This window comes from Anomaloglossus baeobatrachus, chromosome 12 (genome assembly GCF_048569485.1).
Source record: "Anomaloglossus baeobatrachus isolate aAnoBae1 chromosome 12, aAnoBae1.hap1, whole genome shotgun sequence".
NCBI lineage: Eukaryota > Metazoa > Chordata > Amphibia > Anura > Aromobatidae > Anomaloglossus > Anomaloglossus baeobatrachus.
The window spans coordinates 106,453,958-106,477,733 of record NC_134364.1 but is presented as its reverse complement, the minus strand read 5'-3'; the positions used below and the strand labels follow the sequence as shown (position 1 = coordinate 106,477,733).

Here is a 23,776-nt window from a genome sequence, read left to right as displayed (position 1 = left end):
TAATTTCAATTTGATTTTCTCATCTCTTTGTGAAAATTAGACAACACTTTGAAAAATACCCTTTTGACATCCCTGTTTCTAAATGTATAAATAAATGGATTTAATAATGGAACCACAATCGTGTATACAAAAGCAAGAAATTTGTCATGTTGGCTATCACTTGGTTTGACATACACAATGATACCTGTACAAAAAAAAAGACTAGAAACTATAAGATGTGAAGAACAGGTGGAGAAGGCTTTATTTTTACCTTCTATACTCTTTATTTTTAAGATTGCGATGATGATATGAGTGTAGAACCCTACGATTATGATGAATGGGAGAAGAACCACAATGATGGCTGTCATACTCGTTACAAGGTTACTGACAAAGGGATCAGAACATGCTAACTTCTGTAAAGGAGCCAGGTCACAGAAAAAATGGTCAATCATGTTGGGTCCACAGAAATTTAAAGATGCTGTGAAGATGGTGGGAATCAAAGCTGCAACCAAACCAACAACCCATGGGAATACAGCCAGCCTCGTAGACCATTGACTCATTATGATCAAATATTGTAATGGGTTTGTGATGGCAAAATGTCTGTCGAAAACCATAACAGTGAGAAGATAACATTCTACTACACCAGTGGTATCAGCACAGTATAACTGAAAGAAACAAGCCCCGAAACCGATGCGGTTTCTACCTGCAATTAGAATATCTAAAAGTTTGGGAACAATAATAGAAACAAATATGATTTCCAAAATAGAAAATCTGCTAATAAAGTAGTACATCGGGGCATGGAGACTGGCATCAAAAAGTATAAGCAAAAATATAATCATGTTCCCGATGATACATGTAATATAAACAAAGAAACAGGTGATAAAAAGCAAAATTTGAAATTGAAGAAAATCCTCAAATGCTACTAAAACAAATTCTGTGACAATTGTACTGTTATTATCCATTTTTTTGGGGGGGGGATGAGAGAGATCACTCACTTTGAAATGTCTTTTTTCCTAATAGAGAAATCTGAACACAGTAAACATACAAGATAAGGAGCAAATTATAAAATATAAAATAAAAAAAGAAAAAAATTAAAACTAAAAAGTCTTTGATTTGAATCACATAAATATTTTCACCTGAAACAAACGATCCATTGATAACCATAGTAGTGATCAAGCAAGAGGCAACTGCCAGTATGTACCATCCTTGCCCTACCTCATAGACGTTCAGGAATGTAAAACTAAGGAGTGTATGTATGTATCTCACTCAGACTCTTAAAGCTGGGTGCAAAGGATACTAACATTGAGGCAATAGTATATTTATATATACTAGCTGTACTACCCAGCTTCGCCCAGGTTAATAACTGCTGTTAACAAAATAGAATGTATTAACAAAAATGTATTCTGCACACAAAAAACACAAAACAAATAGATATAAATGTAATTATAATGTCTGTCTCCCCCTCTGTATATATCTCTCTGTCTCTCTATCTCTTTGTTTGTCTGTCTCTTTCCCTGTCTGTCTCTGACTGTCTCTGTCTCTTTCTCTGTCTGTCTCAATCTCTTTCCCGGTCTGTCTCTTTCCCTGTCGGTCACTTTCCCTGTCTGTCACTTTCCCTGTCTGTCTCTTTCCCTCTCTTTCCCTGTCTGTCTCTTTCCCTCTCTTTCCCTGTCTGTCTCTTTCCCTCTTTCCCTCTGTCTCTTTCCCTGTGTCTGTCTCTTTACCTGTCTTTGTCTGTCTCTTACCCTATCTGTCTCTTTCCCTCTCTTTCCCTGTCTGTCTGTTTCCCTGTGTCTGTCTCTTTGTCTGTCTGTCTCTTTACCTATCTGTGTCTGTCTCTTTACCTGGCTGCATTGTGACACGCCAACATTCCATTTAAGGGCATGGCTGCGCATTCTTCTGAAGTTCTGGCTGCACTGTGGCTCCCAGCTCCATTCGCTTTAATGGATCCAGGTTTTTTGGTAAATAGATGTAAAGCACGGGGTTAAAATTTCCTTTCAAAACATAGCCTGTGACGCTCTCAAGGTCCAGAAGTGTGAGTGTGCAAAATTTTGTGGCTGTAGCTGCGACGGTGCAGATGCTAATCCCGGACATACATACACACATACACACACACACACACACACACACACACATACACACATTCAGTACAGAACAAAAGTTTGGACACACCTTCTCATTTAAAGAGTTTTCTTTATTTTCATGCCCCTTGAAATTGTAGATTCACATTGCAGGCATCAAAACTATGAATTAACACATGTGGAATGAAATACTAAAAGTATGAAACAACTGAAAATATGTCTTATATTCTAGGTTATTCAAAGTAGCCACCTGTTGCTTTGATTACCGTTTTGGTTTGGGACCGTGGAGAAGGCGGTTGCTACCGCCGAAACGTGTAGTCTGCTACTGCGTGTACCTTGCATTATACAGTGCCTACAAGTAGTATTCAACCCCCTGCAGATTTAGCAGGTTTACACATTCGGAATTAACTTGGCATTGTGACATTTGGACTGTAGATCAGCCTGGAAGTGTGAAATGCACTGCAGCAAAAAAGAATGTTATTTCTTTTTTTTTTTTTTTTTTAAATTGTGAAAAGTTTATTCAGAAGGTCATTTATTATTCAACCCCTCAAACCACCAGAATTCTGTTTGGTTCCCCTAAAGTATTAAGAAGTATTTCAGGCACAAAGAACAATGAGCTTTACATGTTTGGATTAATTATCTCTTTTTCCAGCCTTTTCTGACTAATTAAGACCCTCCCCAAACTTGTGAACAGCACTCATACATGGTCAAAATGGGAAAGACAAAAGGAGCATTCCAAGGCCATCAGAGACAAGATCGTGGAGGGTCACAAGGCTGGCAAGGGGTACAAAACCCTTTACAAGGAGTTGGGCCTACCTGTCTCCACTGTTGGGAGCATCATCCGGAAGTGGAAGGCTTATGGAACTACTGTTAGCCTTCCACGGCCTGGACAGCCTTTGAAAGTTTCCACCGGTGCCGAGGCCAGGCTTGTCCGAAGAGTCAAGGCTAACCCAAGGACAACAAGGAAGGAGCTCCGGGAAGATCTCATGGCAGTGGGGACATTGGTTTCAGTCAATACCATAAGTAACGTACTCCACCGCAATGGTCTCCGTTCCAGACGAGCCCATAAGGTACCTTTACTTTCAAAGCGTCATTTCAAGGCTCGTCTACAGTTTGCTCATAATCACTTGGAGGACTCTGAGACAGACTGGTTCAAGGTTCTCTGGTCTGATGAGACCAAGATCGAGATCTTTGGTGCCAACCACACACGTGACGTTTGGAGACTGGATGGCACTGCATACGACCCCAAGAATACCATCCCTACAGTCAAGCATGGTGGTGGCAGCATCATGCTGTGGGGCTGTTTCTCAGCCAAGGGGCCTGGCCATCTGGTCCGCATCCTTGGGAAGATGGATAGCACGGCCTACCTGGAGATTTTGGCCAAGAACCTCCGCTCCTCCATCAAGGATCTTAAGATGGGTCGTCATTTCATCTTCCAACAAGACAACGACCCAAAGCACACAGCCAAGAAAACCAAGGTCTGGTTCAAGAGGGAAAAAATCAAGGTGTTGCAGTGGCCTAGTCAGTCTCCTGACCTTAACCTAATTGAAAACTTGTGGAAGGAGCTCAAGATTAAAGTCCACATGAGACACCCAAAGAACCTAGATAACTTGGAGAAGATCTGCATGGAGGAGTGGGCCAAGATAACTCCAGAGACCTGTGCCGGCCTGATCAGGTCTTATAAAAGACGATTATTAGCTGTAATTGCAAACAAGGGTTATTCCACAAAATATTAAACCTAGGGGTTGAATAATAATTGACCCACACTTTTATGTTGAAAATTTATTAAAATTTAACTGAGCAACATAACTTGTTGGTTTGTAAGATTTATGCATCTGTTAATAAATTATGCTCTTGTTTGAAGTTTGCAGGCTCTAACTTATTTGCATCTTATCAAACCTGCTAAATCTGCAGGGGGTTGAACACTACTTGTAGGCACTGTAACTTTCTGTCAAATGCTCTGGAATTTTTAACTAGTGCACAATAAAGTTGGAAAACATTTTTTTACTGCCACCTGGAGTTTTATAGACAATAATGCTATATATAAGAACATGCAGCACTTTAAAAACAAGGGCTAAAAAATGACTTCTGAATTCTTTCTACTGCATTTGATATTTCTATTTCATACTACCACTAGCAAAATAATGGGAAAATATGTCATGAAATTTTTTTTTTTTTGTAAAAATAATGTGAGTTAAACTGCTAGTTAAATAGAAAAAGGAATACATATTAAACACAGGAAAATAACCTCATGTGGTCATCACAAACACAACTCAGCTGGCTCAAAACTAATGCAGAAATACACAAGTCACCATCAAAAATTCTTCTCCATTTACTTTCAAGCACAATCTGTGTCCGGATTACATTACTTGAAACATAATCCGGCCTCTGATCCTGCACATGATTGAGCAATTGCTAATGATCCCCTGCAAATAATAGGATCAGTTACTATATTAATTTACATCCTGCTTTTTTGCTAAACACTGATTGGAATCATTAACACAGCACTGGAGATGACTGGACCAAGAATAAAGTGCTTAATTTATTTATTTCATTCCTTCCCTTTTCCTTCCTTCCCTTTTTCCTATCTTCCATCCTTCCTTTCTTCCATCCTTCCTTTCTTTCTTCCCTTTCTTCCATCCTTCCTTTCTTCCCTCTTCCTTTTTTCCTTCCCTTTTACTTTCTTCCTTCCTTCCCTTTTCTTCCTTCCCTTTTCCTTTCTTCCTTCCTTCCTTCCTTTCTTCCTTCCTTCCTTACTTCCTTCCTATCTTTCTTCCCTCTTCCTTCCTTCCTTCCCTTTTCCTTTCTTCGTTCCCTGTTCTTTTCTTCCTTCCCTTTTCCTTTCTTCCTTCCTTCCTTTCTTCATTCCCTTTTCATTTCTTCCTTCCTACCTTCCTTCCATTAGTTTTGTTTCTTTCCTTCACTACTTCCACTCTTCCCTTTCTCTTTGCTGCATTTTCTCAGGATTTTTCAGGTGAAATGATTCAGTCCTGACTTCCTTCTACCCCAATCTTTCTTTTTCTCTTCCTTCTTTTCCTCTCCTCTCCTTTACTTCCTTCCTAACCCCCCCCCCCCCCCACACACACACACACACACACACACACACACACCACACACACCACACACACACACACACACACACACACACACACACACACACACACACACACACACACACACACCACACACACCACACACACACACACACACACACACACACACACTCCCTCACTCCTTCAGGCAATTTGCTATTTTTTATTTTGTTTTCATATGAAACTTTTAGCCATTTAACCCCAAATAAAAGATTAATTTTGAGCTTTTCTTTTCTATTCTCTGTGGGAAAGGTTCACAAAGTAAAATAATGTAAGTGAATACATACATGCATAGTAAGGATAATTTCTGCTATATACATATTTGCACTTTTTGCCTCAATTATCCCAACAAGGTTATCAAAACCATATCAAAGATTTTCCATTTATCATTCGAACATCATTATTGAGATGTCCTGAATCTGTGGATGATTAAGGGGCTTTGGTCAATCTCCATCGTAGAGAAGATACTGGAGGAGATTGTGGACATGACGCTGATTTATTTCTATTATACCAAATAATATTACATAGCCCAATTATGGACCTATAATAATTAAATATTTGGAACCAAATTATCTTGTTATTCATATCCCTGGATACTTACATGTTAAATGTCTGAAAAATATGTTAGTGTTAGATTATATAGTTTGATTTGTTCTGCTCTTAGAAACAGTATTGGTGAACTTATATAGATATTGTCTCATCTGATTAGTGTCTCAGTTATTCTCCTTACCATGGGATCAGATCCCTAGGCTTCATTATAGTAAATCTCTTGAGAACCATAAAGAAGAATACATTTCAAACAGGTTTTATTAACTATGTATTTTCTACCTAAATACAGGGTAAATGGATAAAATAAATTATTGGTAGTTATAGGGAATATACTACTTGGTGAATTTATTTTTCTGTTACAAATCGCTTTCTTGAGTGCACGCTCGTACATGTCTGGTCTTGTAACAAACATTACAACCCAATTATTATTATTATTATTATTATTAATAATAATAATAATTTATAGAGCACCATTGATTACAAGGTGCTATACATAAGAAGAGATTACATACAATATATAGATAAAAGTAGACACTAGAACAGAGGTGAGTCGGCCCTGACCTTGCGGCTTAAATTCTACAGGATAATGAGGAAAAGACGGTAGGTTGGGGGGGTTGCGGTAGCACCGGTGGCATGAGGTGGCAGTGGCAATGGGATCATTGTAGGCTATAAGCTTTGTTGAAGAGATGGGTTTTAAAGTTTCTTTTGAAACTTAGGATTGTATCATATTAGATGTGTTGGGGCACTGAATTGGATGGTGCACAAGTATCTAGAGCTCAACATCGATGCCATATTGGGAATTGGACCCTTTTGCATTTTGGTCTTCAAAAATGCAAGAGTGGCCTAAAGTTGCCAGTCACGTCTTGGACGTTTTGGCCTGCCCAGCAGCCAGCGCTCTCTCAGAACGTGTCTTCAGCGCTGCTAGCAATGTATTGACTGATGAGCAAATCCAGTCATCCCGTGAAAACGTAGACCACCTAACGTTCATAAAGATGAACAAGTTATGGATGTCCAATGACTTCACCACCCCAGTCCTAGACTGTGCATGTAACAGGATGGTCGAGCCCCCTGGGAGAATATACCCCCCAGAAGGCATCACATGTTTCTAAAATGTGGTTATTAATGTTTATAGTGTGTTATAAGGATGCATTAGAGTTTTATGTATATTGTAATGCTGCTTGGTTGTTTCACCACTAGATGTCACCCAGGAGTAGGACACTCACTAGGAAAACTGCCTGGTAACAGTTGACAGTTGGTGATAGACTAGGGAAAGGAGTCAGTGGCAATTACAGTTGTGACAGGAAGTGAAACCAGTCTAGTCTAGTTTGGGACACAGACCTGACAGGGAGTTGAAGCAGCAGAGAAGAAAGAGACGGCAGTGGAAAGCTGTGGAACATCTGTAATGTAGTTAAGCAGAAGAGAGAGGGAATCGCAGATAATAGCTTCCATATTAATGTTCCTTACCAGAGCCGGAGACTGGCACGGGTACCTGAGGAAGGCCTGAAAAGTACCTTGGAGTTAGGTATTGGCGAGCCCTGGAACAGTGCGGCGACTAGAGGATAGGTTTTATGAGCCCCTTTAGAGGACAGGAAGGTGAACCAGTGCTTGAGTGTACTATTTCTTGGAAGTCTGAATCAACAGCTGCGCGGTGGTGTAAGCTGAGGGCTAAGTAACAGAGCCCTGAGAGTAACTACATTTGACTGAAAGTGTAACCTAAAGGAGAGAATGATTTCAATTGATAGATGTGCTGCAGACCTGTTATGTAATAAAGAAGAACTTGTTGAGTTATATGGCTGTCTTGGACTCTTTCCTGTTGCCAGGGACAATGCTGAACTTCACCAGCAGAGAAATGGCCCGGACTTGACATTTGCTGTGTTGTGGGACTGTCCTAATGTCTCTATGCTGCATCTCCTATGTGCTCTATGTGTCCCGGATTTATCTGTGATGGCTAGGTCTGGGGTGAGCCTGCCGCCCCAGGGGCGAGTGCCACGACTAAAAAAGAGGCGCCCCCGATCCCACCGTTACATGCAGACTAGGCAATGGTGTACTGCCAGGGTTCTGTGAGTAAGAGGCCTACGTCTGTCCATCATATATCTCATGACCTTTAAAATCTCATGCTGCTACGTTGCGGCTTTCCACTATTTTTAGTCTGTGCCAATTGTTGACACTTTTCCTGCTCTTTGAACTTAATTTTTGGAAATGTAGAGACTCCAAGTAGGGTCTCCTAGTTGGCTTTGGTCTGTGGTGCCAGTGTTCAATGAGAAAGAGGCCTACACCAGTTATTGTAGCATTACTTCATTTTTCAACTACTATTGCTGGGCCACAGCTCTTTTAAATTCCTTTGGGGAGGAAGCAATTGATACTAGTGTGCTGCTGTCTGCCTAAAAGGATTTTGAAAGTCGAGAGAGACTCCAAAATGGGTCTCAAAGTTGTGTCTTGTGGGTGGTGCCAGGCTTCTGGGAGGAACAGGCCTACATCTGCCACTCAGGCATGTGTTCATTTTTAAAATTAAAATCCCAGGACACAGCCTGTGTGTTGCATTGACCATACCACTCTGCTTTTTTAAAGTCCTATGTGGAGGCACAATTGATGCTACTGTACTACTGTTTGCTTGAAAGGATATTGAATGTCTAGACTCCAAAATGGGTCTCAAAGTTGTGTCTTGTGGGTAGTGCCCTATGGAGAGGGGGAAATTGATATTGTGAAGCCCCACAGGTGTTGTGTCGGTGCATTACCTTCAGGGACTCCACGTGGCGAAACGGTCTGGTCACAGGTAGGGAATCTTCTCTTAGGATTGTTGTGACGCCACTCTCGGTATTGCGGTCAGGGTGACCGCCACTGCAGATTAAAGGGTGCCTGGGGCTGATGGTGGGTGCAGTCAGTTGTAGTGGCCTCCCGAGAGTGAGGCAAGCCCCAGGGCCCTGTGTAAGTGTGTGGCACCACAAGTCGCAGAATGACTCAAACACAAGCAGAATGTCTTTCAGGGGTTTTACTCACATTAGGTTGCAGAGTGAGTAACCCGGGTGTAGCTGGGATGAACCAGGCTGGAACCAGGCATCCTTCAGGCTGACTTGTGAGGGTGGCTACTGGCTCGCCTTCTCTAGCCCTTCTGTTGTTTAGGATGACCCTGACTTGCAGTCCCTACGGGGGTCACCCAGGGAAGTTGCTGATCCCCTCGTTTCGGCCCGTTTGCTTGTAGCCTGGACCAGGTCACTCCGGCTGCTTGCCTCCTGTGAACTATGGGCCCTCTCTTTGCTATGTGGCTGCAGACTCTGTGGTGGTGTGGTCTGGGCTTTAAGGGCCCCACACCGGCAGGTTTGGCAGAAGAAAGGTGAATCTATCTCTGCACTGGGACCTGTTACCCCTGCAGGCCTGGTACCTCCCTGGCAGTCCCCTTACTCTGACACCCCTTTGCACTCTCTAGCCTTGGGTGGATTTGTGTTGCTTATCTTCAAGGTCACTCTTTGGCTGTTACATCATAACTGTTAGGAGATTGCTGGGCTGCGGCTCGTTTTGCGTGGGCGCGGCGTGAAGCTCTAGTCGTGGGGCTCCTCTTTACTGCAGGCTCCCAGGTCACATACATACTTGGTATGGTGATGGTTAGAGGTTCTTCTTCTGAGGGTGTTGGGCTCTCTTCATCCCAGCGGGAATACGGCAGCATTTCTGGCATCAGCTCCTCAGCCTCCTGGCCTCCCCTGCCTCTTAGTTCTCCTGAGCACTCCTCTTGCGGCAGCGCTGGGGATGGATTTTTGTCAGCAGGCCAGGGTGGTGGACTCTTTATCGTGGATGTTACTGGAGTCTTCTTGTGGGCATGTGGAGGGAGCAGATACCGGTCCACCATCTCCTTTGGGAAATGAGCCTCTAGATCAGTCTTCAGCTTCCAGTATTTGGGGTCCTTGCCCAGCGTGAGCGGGAGGTCTAATTCCTTGGGCTGGGGAGCGATGTCTGCTCTGGCCTTACAGGCCGTGGTAGATGACCTTGCAGTCTTGTCTTGGCGGGCTGCGCCCTGCATGGCGGTGGCCTGGTCTTGGCGGGCCACGCCTGGCATGGCGGCGGCCTGGATTGGAGTCACTGCAGTGACCGGTTCTTGGCGGGCCAGGCCTAGCATGGCTGCGGCCTGGGTCAGCGTCACTGCTGCGGCGTGGATTAGCGTTGCCACTGCGGCGGGGTCTTGTCTGGCCGAGCAGGGCATCGCTGCGGAGGCCTGAGCTGGACGGGCCAGGCTGGGCGTCACTGCTGCGGTGTGGATGGGCGTCGCTGCTGCGGCGGGTTCTTGGCGGGCTGCACCTGGCGTGGCTGCGGCCTGGATCGGCGTCGCTCCTGCGGTGTGGATTGGTGTCGCTGCTGCAGTGTGGGTGGACATTGCTTCTGCGGCGGGATCCTGGTGGGCCGAGCCTGGCGTGGCTGCGGCCTGGGCTTGGTGGGCCGCACCAGGCGTGGATGCGGCCTGGTTCAGCGTCGCCACGCCGGGCGTCTCTCCGGGGACCATGGGCATGACAGCGGGGGTTGGGGCACTCGCGCTGGCAGGGGCATTAGATGACTCACCCCTCAGCAGCATCTCCGGTGTTCTGGTGGTCGCTGCTTCGCGCGTCGCTTGCCTCGCCGTCCACTTCTCATGGGTCCGAGCGATTACAGCCATTTCTGAGTTCTGCGTGTGCTTCCCGGATCTGATGCAGCCCCTTCGCCTCCAGCCTCTCACACCACTGGTCCAGCTCCCAGTTCCACCAGGCAGCGGAGCCCATCTCTGGATCGCTGTGTGTGAACGCCATTTTCTCTGCGTCGTCGCTGCTCTCCAGATCTTCTCTCTGTAGCAGGCTTGTCACTTCCTGTAACTCTTCTCCCAGCAGCAGGCTTGTGGCTTCCTTTCCTTCCCGCCGTCTCTGCATACCTCCGCTCTCATCACATGGCTTCTGGGAGGAACAGGCCTATACCTGCCACTCAGGCAAATCTTCATTCTTAAAATTTAAATGCTTGGCCACTGCCTGTGTGTTGCATTGACCATACCTCTCTGTTTTTTAATGCCCTATGGAGAGGGGGCAATTGATATTACTGTACTGCTGTTTGCCTGAAAGTATTTTGAATGTCAAGACTCCAAAATGGGTCTCAAACTTGTTCTTTGATGTCCACTCATGACACAGCTCAGTCTCTGCCTGAATGGCATCAGCCACCGCATTGTCGGCATGCGTTCTGATTGTTGTGGAACAGCATGGTCCCTGACCGGTAAAACTACCTTAATGGAGGACGTATTTTTGGATGGCATGGTTATATTCTTGTCATGTGCTGTGGTCTAATTGAGGAAAGCCCCTGATGAACCTCCAACTGATTCCTTTTGCGGGAGAAACGTGTCGGGCAATGAGCTGCTGAGTGTAGCTAAGTACTGGCGATTTGGCCGTGTTTTTATCATCAACTATGATGAATATTGATATTGTTGCACGCATATAATGAAGATTGCTTTGCTGTTTTGACACCAATAAGTGACAATATAGCTGAGATGGTCTATGCCCCAGAACCATTATCTAAAATTGGTAGTATTGTCTACAAGAAGCTATCTATAATTGCAGGGTATTTGAACTTAATTTTAAATCGAAAATCCATCTGGGATGCTATAAACTGATCTGAATGAATGTGGAATATTCACTGTAGATTATGTAAGGCCTTCATTTAGATCAGCAGCACTGTACCTGTCAGTATAGGGTCAGAAGGGTTAGTCTTCGTTGAGCGGGGGTGCCTTTGCGTTATATAGAGGGTGCCAGACTCCGCAGTCAGAAAGAGAGATATCCAGAAATTTTTGCCCGGGGCCCCTTCCTTGACATCGATATGAAGCAACCTGGTTTTACTTGCACAAATTAATTTTTGGTTAAATAAAGTTTGATATTTTATAGGGGTTTTCTTTCGGTGTCTTCTTGTAATTACCCCTTTGATGTATTTTTGGTAGTTTTTTTTTCCAATAGCGGAGTGCCACGTCATCAGCGACATCACCAGCGGCCTATCCGGAACCGCCATGTCACTGGTGACCTCATGGCTACCACGCCCCAAACACCTCACCAGTCATCATCTGATGAACAATGGTGAGGTGCCAGATCATAGGGGCGGGCCTCTGCGAGCCAGTCCGGAGTTTCCACATCATAAGAACACCTGATGTGTGTCGGCCTATCAGAGCCTGACACCTCACGGACATGCTCAGTGAGTTCCTTACCGGACCTAGCCTCTGATGCACTAAATGCCTGAGCATGCTCAGTAGCCTGAACAACAGTCTCAGAAATCAGACTATCTTCCTGAGCATGCTCAGTAGGCACAACACAGCACTTAGACATGGCACGATGTCCAAGTACCTGTGCAAAGAGGCTTTTCGCATTCTATAGGAGCATGCTCAGTAGCCCGAACTGAGGACTTAGCCTCAGAAATGGCACTATCAGGCTGATCATGCTCACTAGGCAAAATACTGGACTTTGGCTCTGGCTGTGGTAAATCTGCGCGCGCATGCGCACTAGCTGCCTCTCCACACTTAGACTTGGAAGAGGAAGCAGCCAACTGGACAACCCGAAGCACGGCCAAAAACGGCAGCCGGCGTCTGGGCACAACTGGAACTGCAGCAGGCTGCTTGGGGCTATGGTGGCGCCGATTCGTAACAAATATAATGTAGGTTACAGCCCTTTCGAATCGAAAAAGAAGAAAAAATGTAAAAAACGAAACATGTGAACTTATGCTAAAATGATTTTTTTTAGGTCGGAGCTTGATTTGACGTTTTATTACAGTTATTAGGCATAAGAAACTGTTTCTTCTCAATTTCCCCTCTTTTACGATGGTTTGAGAGCTGTTCCGGCGACTACGTAAACGCCGCGTGCTGCTCTGAGCACGTTATTCAAAGACACCAGAAATGCAGTCAGGCACCTTCTACAGGCTGTGCCCACACTAATTCAGCCTTTTCCCATCTATTTCAGCCCTTTCCTCAATCACCACAGGTCACCGTTAGGTCCGACGGGAAATTATTCTGGTTTCCCATAGACTTACATTGGAGGTCAAATATTCTGAATACTCGAATAGCGGCAAGGTATTCGCCAAATATTCGGTGAAGTGAATAATAGGGTATTCTATTATCCCTAGTTATGATGTATAAAGTATAGTGGAAGATGAGAGCTCTGCAAGGAATTTATGGGGTGTCACAATATACATCACTATGGGAGACAGTGTGTCTTCCACACATGCAAGGCTTACTGAGCTTTCACGCCTGGAAGCAGAAAGGGATAGATAGGTTCTCTCATATACTTGCGAGAGGTCTACTGAAGGAATTCTCTCAATTGCAGGTTGATTTTGATCTCCCTCACAGTGAATTTTCCAAGTATCTGCAGTTGAGACATGGGCTCCAGTCCGAAAGGCTTCCCCATGAGGAGGGGGTTCCTCTAAACTTTATTGTTCACAGAATTGCTCAATACAGAGGATCGAGGGGTTTGATCTAATTTCTCTATATTGATATTCTACAACTAGTCCTGAAGGGGCTGACACCAAATTCTAAGGCAAAATGGGAATGGGAAGGGGAGATGGACCCTATTGAGAACATTCAGTAGGATGAGATCCTGGAAAGGGTTCCGGTCTAACTCTGAGCGAATCACATAGGCAGCTGTATTTAGTACACCATAAATACCATACTCCACATTTTCTGTTAGAAATTGGTGAGCAATCTACCCCTACGTACAGCAGTAAAGTTAATGTTTCGGGTCTATTGCACATGATGTGGTCCTGCCCTATTCTAGAAAGGTTTTGGAAAGTAGTAACGAACATCATTAATTGGGTGTACTCAGTGGAAATTGAGATGACACCATTGGTGTGCATACTAGGCTATGTGAAGGATCTGTTATTCGATGATTATGGCAAGACAGCCGTAGCATGGATACTGTACATGGCCAGGAAATTGGTGGCACAGCAAGCACTGGATATCTGAGAATCCCCTGGGGAGGTTGGAATATATGGAGAAGTAAATTTTATTAAGCAAAACTGTATCAGTAAGTTTGACAAGATATGGGCTCCCTGGATCGATCATCCGCGGCTGGCTTCTAGAGAACTTGCCAGATTTACATTAGGCCTGCTGTAAAGACTCTTTTTGCTAGCGTGTGAGCCGAATTCTTGGGGGGGGGGGGGTTGACGTCAAATGATCAAAGGGGGCTATAGTCTAGGGGTAGGGTAAAATATTATTATTATTTATACTATGATATATGTCTCTAATTTGTGCACCCGAGGAATTGACATTGAATATATGTGCCAGATGTATGTAGAATCATCCTTATTCTTAGTTCCTGCGGTGTACATGGAAGTTTATCCTTTTTTGTGTATTTGATTATTGTTGTTCTACAGCTGGTTTTCCATGCAGTCTATATTTATAAACTAAGAAAGCTTTCAATAAAAACTTATGTAATTTATAAAAAGAAAGGGAAGGTATGAATTTTAGAGGTCAAAATTGTCCAGAATAGATAGAGGACACGATGTTGTGTTTGGCGAGCCCCTGATGTGCCTAAACCGTGAAGCCCCCCCACAAGTGATCTCACTTTGTAAACTAGACCCCTCAAGGAATTAATCTAGATGGTTGGTGAGCATCTTGAACCCCATGTGCTTCACAGAATTTTATAACGTTCAACCGTGAAATTTAAAAAAATACATTTTTAACCACAAACATTTTGCTTAAACCCCAATTTTTTAATTTGCACAAGGGTAACAGGATAATATGGACCATTACATTTGTTCTGCAATTTCTCACAAGTACGGCAATACCCCATATATGGTTGAAAACTACTTTTGAAGCATAGTACAGTTTTCACAAGGGTAATAGGTTAAAAAAGTCCCTATAATATGTTACACATGTTCTCCTGAACTTAGCAATAGTTTACATGTAGAGTAATGTTTGGCAGCATCATAGGGCTCGGGAGGGAAAGAGCGCCATTTGATTTTTGGAGCACAGATTTTCCTAGAATAGTTTTCAGAGCTCCTAAGTGCCAGAACAACAGAAACCCTCTCCAGTGACAAAATGTATATGTACACCTCTCTGTGACTTAATTTAATTTATGAATGTAGGGATGGTTTAGTCTCTAGAAAAAAGTCTAGCACAGTGAATGTTGCAGAATTAAAATTGCAAATAAGTCCTTGTCATGCCCAGTACATTGTCATGACTGTAAATTGTGCCCAGCCCATGCTTCTGGAGACCATTACCCTGTACAGGCTCTTCTCACTACAACAATGCAAAACATGTGGATGCTAACTGTAGCTTAGACACATTGCAAGGCTCAGAAGGGAAGTGGGCATTTGGATTTTGGAGTGTACATTTTGCTGGAGTTATTTTTTTGAGAAGGGAGCCATAGCATTTTTTCCAGAACCTGTGTATTACCAGTAACATGGAAACCCCCTATATTTCCATTAATAGATGACAGACTTGTGTTTTTGTGGATTGAGTTGAATGCTATATGGCGGTTTGGGTACAGAACATTTTGGATCAAGCCCTGTTTATCCTGTGCTCTATGCTGGCCACTTACCTTGGGGTTTCTATGTACATCTCCAAAATACATGATTCAGGTGAAACTCATGACAGATCCATTCACTATAATGAGGCAGCAGAGCTAAGGGTGCTTTACACGCTGCGACATCGCTAGCAATTGCTAGCGATGTCGAGCGCGATAGCACCCGCCCCCGTTGTTCGTGCAACATTTGTTGCTCTCTGCTGTAGTGAACATTATCGCTACAGCAGCGTCACACGCATATCCTTTGTCAGCGACGTCGCTGTGACCGTCGAACAATCCCTCCCTCAAGGGGGAGGTGTGTCCGGCGCCATAGCGACGTCACTGCGGCGTCACTAAGCGGACGACCAATAGAAGCGGAGGGGCAGAGATGAGCGGAACGTAGCATCCCGCCCAGCTTTTTCCTTCCTCATTCCCGGTGGAGGGAGGTAAGGAGATGTTCGTCGTTCCTGCGGTGTCACACATAGCGATGTGTGGTGCCGCAGGAACGACGAACAACATCGTACCTGTGGCAGCAATGATATTAAGGAAAGGAGCGACGTGTCAACGATCACCGTTTTTGAACGATTTTGCGATCGTTGATCGTCGCTCCTTGGTGTCACACGCTGAGATCTCGCTACCGGCTGTGATGTGCGTCACTAACGAAGTGACCCCAACGATATATCGGTAGCGATGTCGTAGCGTGTAAAGCACCCTTTATTCTGGATTCTGCTTGGCATCTGTCCAGCAGTGTCCATCTCTTCAAAGGTGAACAAAACTGTTCATGACTGCACTTGTGTGCACACCTAAAAAGATGTGTAAAAGATGGACACTGGCAGACCACAGGCCAGACATGAGGTCAAAGTGACTCGCTCTCTCTCATTACAGTAAATTTTTCATTGGGAATTTTGTCTGAATCATGTTTTTCCATGATTTGCACATAATCCCCAGTGTAAGTGCTCAGTGTAGAGCGCATGATAAATGTGAGCCACGTTGTACTGCGATCTTTGGGGGGCAGAATGAACAAATCAACATCAATTGAAGAATTGGCTTTATTTATATATTTTTTTACCCTGTTTACCCTATGGTGTAAGTGATTAAGCGGCTTTATTCCTCAGGCAGTATGATTACACAGATACCAGATTTTTATATGTTTTTTAGGTTTGGCTAATATCACGCCAAAAAAACACTCTTACAAAATAAGGCTTTTTTGCATCACTGAATTTTGAAGGCTATAGCTATTTTATTTTTCTGCTACAGAGAATGTGAAAGCTTGATTTTTGCAGGATGAATTGGAGTTTTTATTGGTATCTGTACCCCCACAATCGCCATGATGTATGACTCATGTCAATGTTTATTTTAGGTGATTCGCCCAAAGTGAATCACAGGTTTGTGAATTTACTGCCTGAAAATTCATTTTAATTTGATTTTCTCATCTCTACATTTTTTTTCATTAATAAGATCCATTTAGACAACAATTTGAAAAACACTTTTTTGACATCTCTACATCTCACGTTTCTAAACGTATAAATAAATGGATTTAACAATGGAACCACAATTGTGTATGCAAAGGCAAGACATTTGTCATGTTTTCTATCACTTGGTTTGACATACACAATGATAGCTGTCCCAAAGAAAACGCTAGAAACTATAAGATGTGAAGAACAGGTGGAGAAGGCTTTATTTTTACCTTCTACACTCTCTATTTTTAAGATTGTGATGATGATATGAGTGTAGAAATCTACGATTAGGATGAACGGGAGCACAACCACAAAGACGGCGGTTATACTCGTCAGAAGTAGAGATGAGCGAACCGGTCGTGGTTCGGCTCGAGTTCGGTTCGTCGAACGGAGGTCCCGTTCGAGATCGGTTCGTCGAACGTTCGACGAACCGAGCTCGAACCGCATAGGAAACAATGGCAGGCATTCACAAACACATAAAAACGCCTAGAAAACACCGTCAAAGGTGTCCAAAAGGTGACAAACAATCCACAACACAACACAAACACATGGGAAAGTGACAAGGACATATACTCATGCGAAAACAAAAGAGCTGGACAAGAAAAAAGAGGAGGAGACACAGATATAGGCATGGCATCCCCTTCTAAAATCATGTAAAACACCGCAAGGTGACTCCAAGCAGAGTCTCCCTTTTTTCCAAAAATTGGGCCACACAGACACCCCATCAGTGGCAGCACTTGTGCCCCAGTTGTACACTTCACAGGTACATTTGCATCAAGCACATTCAAAAATATGCCATCCTTAACCGTCCCCAGGATGACACCGGGGTAGGTAGCAAAGTCTTTCCTGATCCCAGCTCTGTTCATCTTGGCTCCTTTTTAAAAACACTGTAAGCAAGGGTTACTCCAAGCGGAGTCTCCCTTTTCTTCCAAAAATTGGGCCCCACACACACCCACCCCTTCAGTGGCAGCAGTTGAGCCCCAGATGTACACTTCACAGCTAGATTTGCATCAAGCACATTCAAAAATACGCCATCCTTAACCGTCCCCAGGATGACACCGGGGTAGGTAGCTAAGTCTTTCCTGATCCCAGCTCTGTTCATCTTGGTTCATTTTTAAAAACAATGTAAGCAAGAGTTACTCCAAGCAGAGTCTCCCTTTTTTCCAAAAATTGGGCCACACACACACCCACCCCTTCAGTGGCAGCAGTTGTGCCCCAGTTCTACACTTCACAGCTAGATTTGCATCAAGCACAATCAAAAATACGCCATTCTTAACCGTCCCCAGGATGACACCGGGGTAGGTAGCAAAGTCTTTCCTGATCCCAGCTCTGTTCATCTTGGCTCCTTTTTAAAAACACTGTAAGCAAGGGTTACTCCAAGCGGAGTCTCCCTTTTTTCCAAAAATTGGGCCCCACACACACCCACCCCTTCAGTGGCAGCAGTTGTGCCCCAGTTGTACACTTCACAGCTAGATTTGCATCAAGCACATTCAAAAATATGCCATCCTTAACCGTCCCCAGGATGACACCGGGGTAGGTAGCTAAGTCTTTCCTGATCCCAGCTCTGTTCATCTTGGATCATTTTTAAAAACAATGTAAGCAAGAGTTACTCCAAGCGTAGTCTCCCTTTTTTCCAAAAATTGGGCCACACACACACCCACCCCTTCAGTGGCAGCAGCTGTGCCCCAGTTGTACACTTCACAGCTAGATTTGCATCAAGCACATTCAAAAATACGCCATTCTTAACCGTCCCCAAGATGACACCGGGGTAGGTAGATAAAGTCTTTGCTGAACCATGACTTGTTCATCTTGGATCATTTTTAAAAACAATGTAAGCAAAGGTTACTCCAAGCGGAGTCTCCGTTTTTTCCAAAAATTGGGCCCCACACACACCCACCCTTTCAGTGGCAGCAGTTGTGCCTCAGTTGTACACTTCACAGCCAGATTTGCATCAAGCACATTCAAAAATACGCCATTCTTAACCGTCCCCAGGATGACACCGGGGTAGGTAGATAAAGTCTTTGCTGAACCATGACTTGTTCATCTTGGATCATTTTTAAAAACAATGTAAGCAAGGGTTACTCCAAGCGGACAATCTCCCTTTTTTTAAAAAATTGGGCCACACAGACACCCCATCAGTGGCAGCACTTGTGCCCTAGTTGCAAACAGGATGTTTTGATTTGCATCAAGAACATTCCAAATCCACAAGCATTACTCTCCCCAGGATGACACAGGGGTAGTAAATTCCTTGTGGATCCATGACTTGTTCATTTTGATGAACATTAGTCTGTCCACATTGTCACTGGACAGACGCGTACGCTTATCTGTCAGCACACACCCAGCAGCACTGAAGATACGTTCAGAGACAACGCTGGCAGCTGGACACGACAAAATCTCCAAGGCGTAACTGGAGAGCTCTGGCCATTTTTCAAGATTTTAAGCCCAAAATGAGCAAGGCTCCATTTGCAAAGTCATGGCATCAATGTTCATTTGGAGATACTCCTGTATCATCCTCTCCAGCCGTTGACTATGTGTCAGACTTGTTGTCTCTGGTGGCCTTGCAAAGGACGGGCTAAAAAAATTATGAAAAGATTCCATAAAATTGCTGTTACCAGCACCAGATATGGTGCTACTGGTACGGGTAGACTGTTGAAGATGACGAGACCGTCACATGTTTGTCAAGTTACAACTGGGAGATTCACTTCCTGCACCTGCACGGTTGTTTGGTGGAAAAGCCGAGCTAAGATCGAGTAACAGCTTCTGCTGATACTCCTGCATACGTGCGTCCCTTTCTATGGCTGGAATTATGTCACAAAATTTGGACTTGTACCGGGGATCTAATAGTGTGGCAAGCCAGTAGTCATCATCACTTCTAATTTTGACAATACGAGGGTCATGTTGGAGGTAGTGCAGCAAGCAGGCGCTCATGTGTCTTGCGCAGCTATGCGGACCAAGTCCACGCTGTGTTTGTGGCATAGAGGTGCTAACCGTTCTTTCTTCCTCTGACATCTCCCCCCAACCTCTTTCAACTGAAATTTGACCAAGGTCTCCCTCATCCGCTGAGTCTTCCATGTCCATGGACAGTTCGTCATCCATTTCTTCATGTTCTCCTGCACCTTCCTCAACATTTCGCCTGCTACCATGTGCCCTTGTTGATCCCTGTCCCCCATGGTCCCATGCCTGCCGCGGTGGTGATAATGAACGTCTGGACCTTGGTGATGTTGTTGCCCCTTGCGCATATGAATCCTCCTGTAGTTCCTCCCCTTCCTGTTGTCCCACCCCCTGACTCCGAATAGTGTTTAGCGTGTGCTCCAGCATGTAAATGACTGGAATTGTCATGCTGATAATGGCATTGTCAGCGCTAAACATATTCGTCGCCATGTCGAAAATGTGCAGAAGGGTGCATAGGTCCTTGATCTGAGACCACTCCATCAGGGTGATCTGCCCCACCTCTGCATCTCGTTGGCCCAGGCTATATGTCATGACGTATTGCATCAGGGCTCGGCGGTGCTGCCACAGTCGCTGTAACATGTGGAGAGTCGAATTCCAGCGTGTCGCCATATCGCATTTCCGGTGATGAACCGGCAGGCCGAAAGACTTCTGGAGCGATGCAAGTCGCTCAGCTGCGGCGGTTGAATGGCGGAAGTGAGCAGACAGTTTTTGTGCCCTGGTCAGAAGGCCATCTAGGCCGGGATAGTGTGTTAAAAATTGCTGGACAACAAGGTTCAACACGTGAGCCATACAAGGCACGTGTGTCACCTTGCCCAGGCGAAGGGCCGCACCCAGGTTTGCAGCATTGTCGCACATGGCCTTACCAGGCTGCAGGTTGAGCGGAGACAACCATTTATTAAACTCAGTCTCCAGAGCTGCCCACAACTCAGCCGCTGTGTGACTCTTATTCCCAAGACATGTCAAGCTAAAGACCGCCTGATGCCGTTGCGCTCTGCTGCCAGCATAGTAATGAGGGGTGCGTGATTCCTTCTGCGCAGTGAGAACGCTGGTGGCCTGACCAGGCAGGCTTGGGGCGGAGGTGGAGGACTCAGATGAGGTGGAGGAGGCAGAAGCAGTGGCGGAACTTGGACAGACAGAGGATTGACACACAAGTCGTGGGGACGGCAAGACTTGTGCAGCAGACCCTTCACCATATATCACCATAGTTACCCAGTGCCCAGTCAGCGACATGTAACGTCCCTGTCCATGCTTACTGGTCCAAGTATCAGTGGTGAAATGCACCCGTTGACACACAGAGTTTCTCAAGGAAGCGGTGATGTTGTGTGCGACATGCTGGTGTAGCGCGGGCCTATCTTTCTTAGAGAAGTAGTGGCGACTAGGCATCTGGTACTGGGGCACAGCGACAGACATAAGGTCTCTAAAATCCTGTGTGTCCACCAGGTGGAAAGGCAGCATTTCGGTAGCCAAGAGCTTACAGAGGGATAAAGTCAACCTCTTAGCTTTGTCATGGGTCGCAAGAAATGGCCTTTTTTTTGTCCACATCTGAGGGACAGAGATCTGGATGCTGTGTGTAGACGGTGTTGAGTAGGTTGTCCCTGGAAAAATGCAGCTTTGTGAGGAAAGTGCAGGCGTAGACATGATGTTGCCTTCATCCATCGTTGGTGCTATCGATGTCTGAGAGAGCTGTACACACTCACTTGTTTGCCCTTCCAAACCAACTGACGACCTACCAAGCAAACTGCCTGCTGCGGTTACAGTGGTGGAAGTTGTGCGTGGAAAACCAGGTGTGACAGCTGTCCCCACAGTCCTAGAAGATGAAGAGCGCGCGGATGCAGTAGAAGGGGCAGGCGGTGGATGGTTCGCTCCGCTAGGCCGCATTGCAGCACGGTGAGCTTCCCACCGGGACATATGATATTTATTCATGTGACGATTCATGGAAGAAGTTGTCAAACTGCTGAGGTTTTGACCTCTACTAACAGAATCATGTCAAATTTTACAGATCACATAATTTGGGCGATCTTTTGCTATGCCAAAAAAGGACCAGGCTAGGCAAGGCTTAGAGGGCATGCGACCTGTTGATCCACCCCGACTAGTGCTCAGAGGCAGAGTGGTGGCTGAGGATGCAGTTGTAGACGTGCTACCAGTACTCCGACTCTGTCCAGGAAGGCGCAAGGTAACTTCGTCATCAGTTGCATCCTCCTCCACCACCTCTGTTGACCTCCTCGAGTGCCTGACTGTGGGTTGACAGTAGGTGGGATCTAGAACTTCATCATAAATTGTTGTGTTTGCACTCCCCTCACCCTCAGACTGAGCCTCTTCTTGCCCTGACCGAATATTTAAGTTGTCATCCCAATCTGGTATCTGCGTCTCATCCTCATCAGTATGTTCCTCATTGTCTATAACAACAGGTGTTACAGTTGGTAAAAAAGGGTCAACATTATGCTCAGAAACTTGGTCCTCACGGCCTGAATCAGAGTCACAAAGGTTCTGGGCATCACTGCAGACCATTTCCTGGTCTGTACTCACTGTAGCTTGGGAGTAGACCTCTGATTCCCAGGCTATAGTGTGACTGAACAGCTCTGCAGACTCAGCCATCTCAGTTCCACCATACTGTGCAGGGCGGATGGAGACTTCAGAGCTGGGAGAAAGCAAGTTTGATTGGGATGACAACTCAGAGGACTGGTGATTTTTGGATGCGGTAGTTGAGGTGGCGGAGAGGGCACTTGTTGGACCACTTGAGATCCATTCAAGCATTTTCCTTTTTTGGCCATCATCTACCTTTGTTCCAGTTGTCCGTGTCCGTAAAAAAGGGAGCACATCGGATTGTCCACGGTAAGTAGTAGACATCTTACTTTTGCTGGAAGATGGTCTATCTTCAGCAGATGTCAATAGAGCTTTGCCACCTTCCCCACGGACAAACCCTTTTTTTCCTTTTCCAACACGCCTCTTACCCTTTCCACCAGCATCTGTCATTTTGCCACTCATTTTGATTGCGACAAGATTGTGCACTTAAAATGTGGTAGTAAAAATTGAGAGGTGGTGTAGATTGCAGCGGTGGTCTATCTTTATTAACAGAAGAATAAACAACAATAACTATCCCTGACAATGCAACTACGGCCCTTAAACTGGCAGCAGTGTTTGCTAGTATAATGGCTTAGCTACAATGAGTTGGAGTGTGCAATGCAGGCAGACGTGCTGTAAATATCTTTGCACTTGTGGGACAATACAGAAGTCCAACAGCCACGCTTAGGATGCCACTACGTTTCCTCAGTGTTTGCTAGTATAATGGCTTAGTAACAATGAGTTTGAGTGTGCAATGCAGGCAGACGTGCTGCAAATATCTTTGCACTTGTGGGACGATACAGAAGTCCAACAGCCACGCTTAGGATGCCACTAAGTTCACTCAGTGTTTGCTAGTATAATGGCTTAGTAACAATGAGTTTGAGTGTGCAATGCAGGCAGACGTGCTGCAAATATCTTTGCACTTGTGGGACGATACAGAAGTCCAACAGCCACGTTTAGGATGCCACTAAGTTCACTCAGTGTTTGCTAGTATAATGGCTTAGTAACAATGAGTTTGAGTGTGCAATGCAGGCAGAGGTGCTGCAAATATCTTTGCACTTGTGGGACGATACAGAAGTCCAACAGCCACGTTTAGGATGCCACTAAGTTCACTCAGTGTTTGCTAGTATAATGGCTTAGTAACAATGAGTTTGAGTGTGCAATGCAGGCAGAGGTGCTGCAAATATCTTTGCACTTGTGGGACGATACAGAAGTGCAACAGCCACGTTTCGGATGCCACTAAGTTCACTCAGTGTTTGCTAGTATAATGGCTTAGTAACAATGAGTTGGAGTGTGCCAAGGGCAGGAGGGTACAGTGGCAGGGTTGTGGGTCTGGGTAGAGGAAAGGAAGCCTGCCTTTCTATCCCTCCTAATGGGGAAATGCAGCGAGGAAATCCCTGACCTTAGCTACACAGACGCTGTCATCTTCTGTAGCTGTTAAATTCTGTTTTCAGGACCTGTCACCTATGGCTCTGACCCTGCCGGTATGAGCCCTTAAAAGGACTGATAGAAAGTGCTATCCCTATGCTGTACAGCGCTGTGTATGGAGCGTACACAGCAGTATCGGTGATAGGAGCTGCGCCAGTGATGACTGACACCAAGGACGCAGAAGGCAGATAATG

The 23,776-nt window shown here is 45.1% G+C and overlaps 1 protein-coding gene and 1 pseudogene across 1 annotated transcript; both read right to left on the bottom strand.

The window, feature by feature from the left end:
* Positions 1-5: 5 nt before the first annotated feature.
* LOC142257636 (olfactory receptor 10A2-like) lies at positions 6-941 on the bottom strand. Its single transcript, XM_075329772.1, has one exon. It carries the CDS (start codon positions 939-941, stop codon positions 6-8), a length of 936 nt encoding a protein of 311 aa, XP_075185887.1.
* Positions 942-966: 25 nt separating this feature from the next.
* Positions 967-23,776, bottom strand: part of LOC142257635 (olfactory receptor 13D1-like) — a 35,536-nt pseudogene continuing 12,726 nt past the window's right edge.

Bases quoted from the DNA above. Each gene is read 5' to 3' on its own strand.
- LOC142257636 (XM_075329772.1), bottom strand. From the start codon at position 941: ATGGATAATAACAGTACAATTGTCACAGAATTTGTTTTAGTAGCATTT.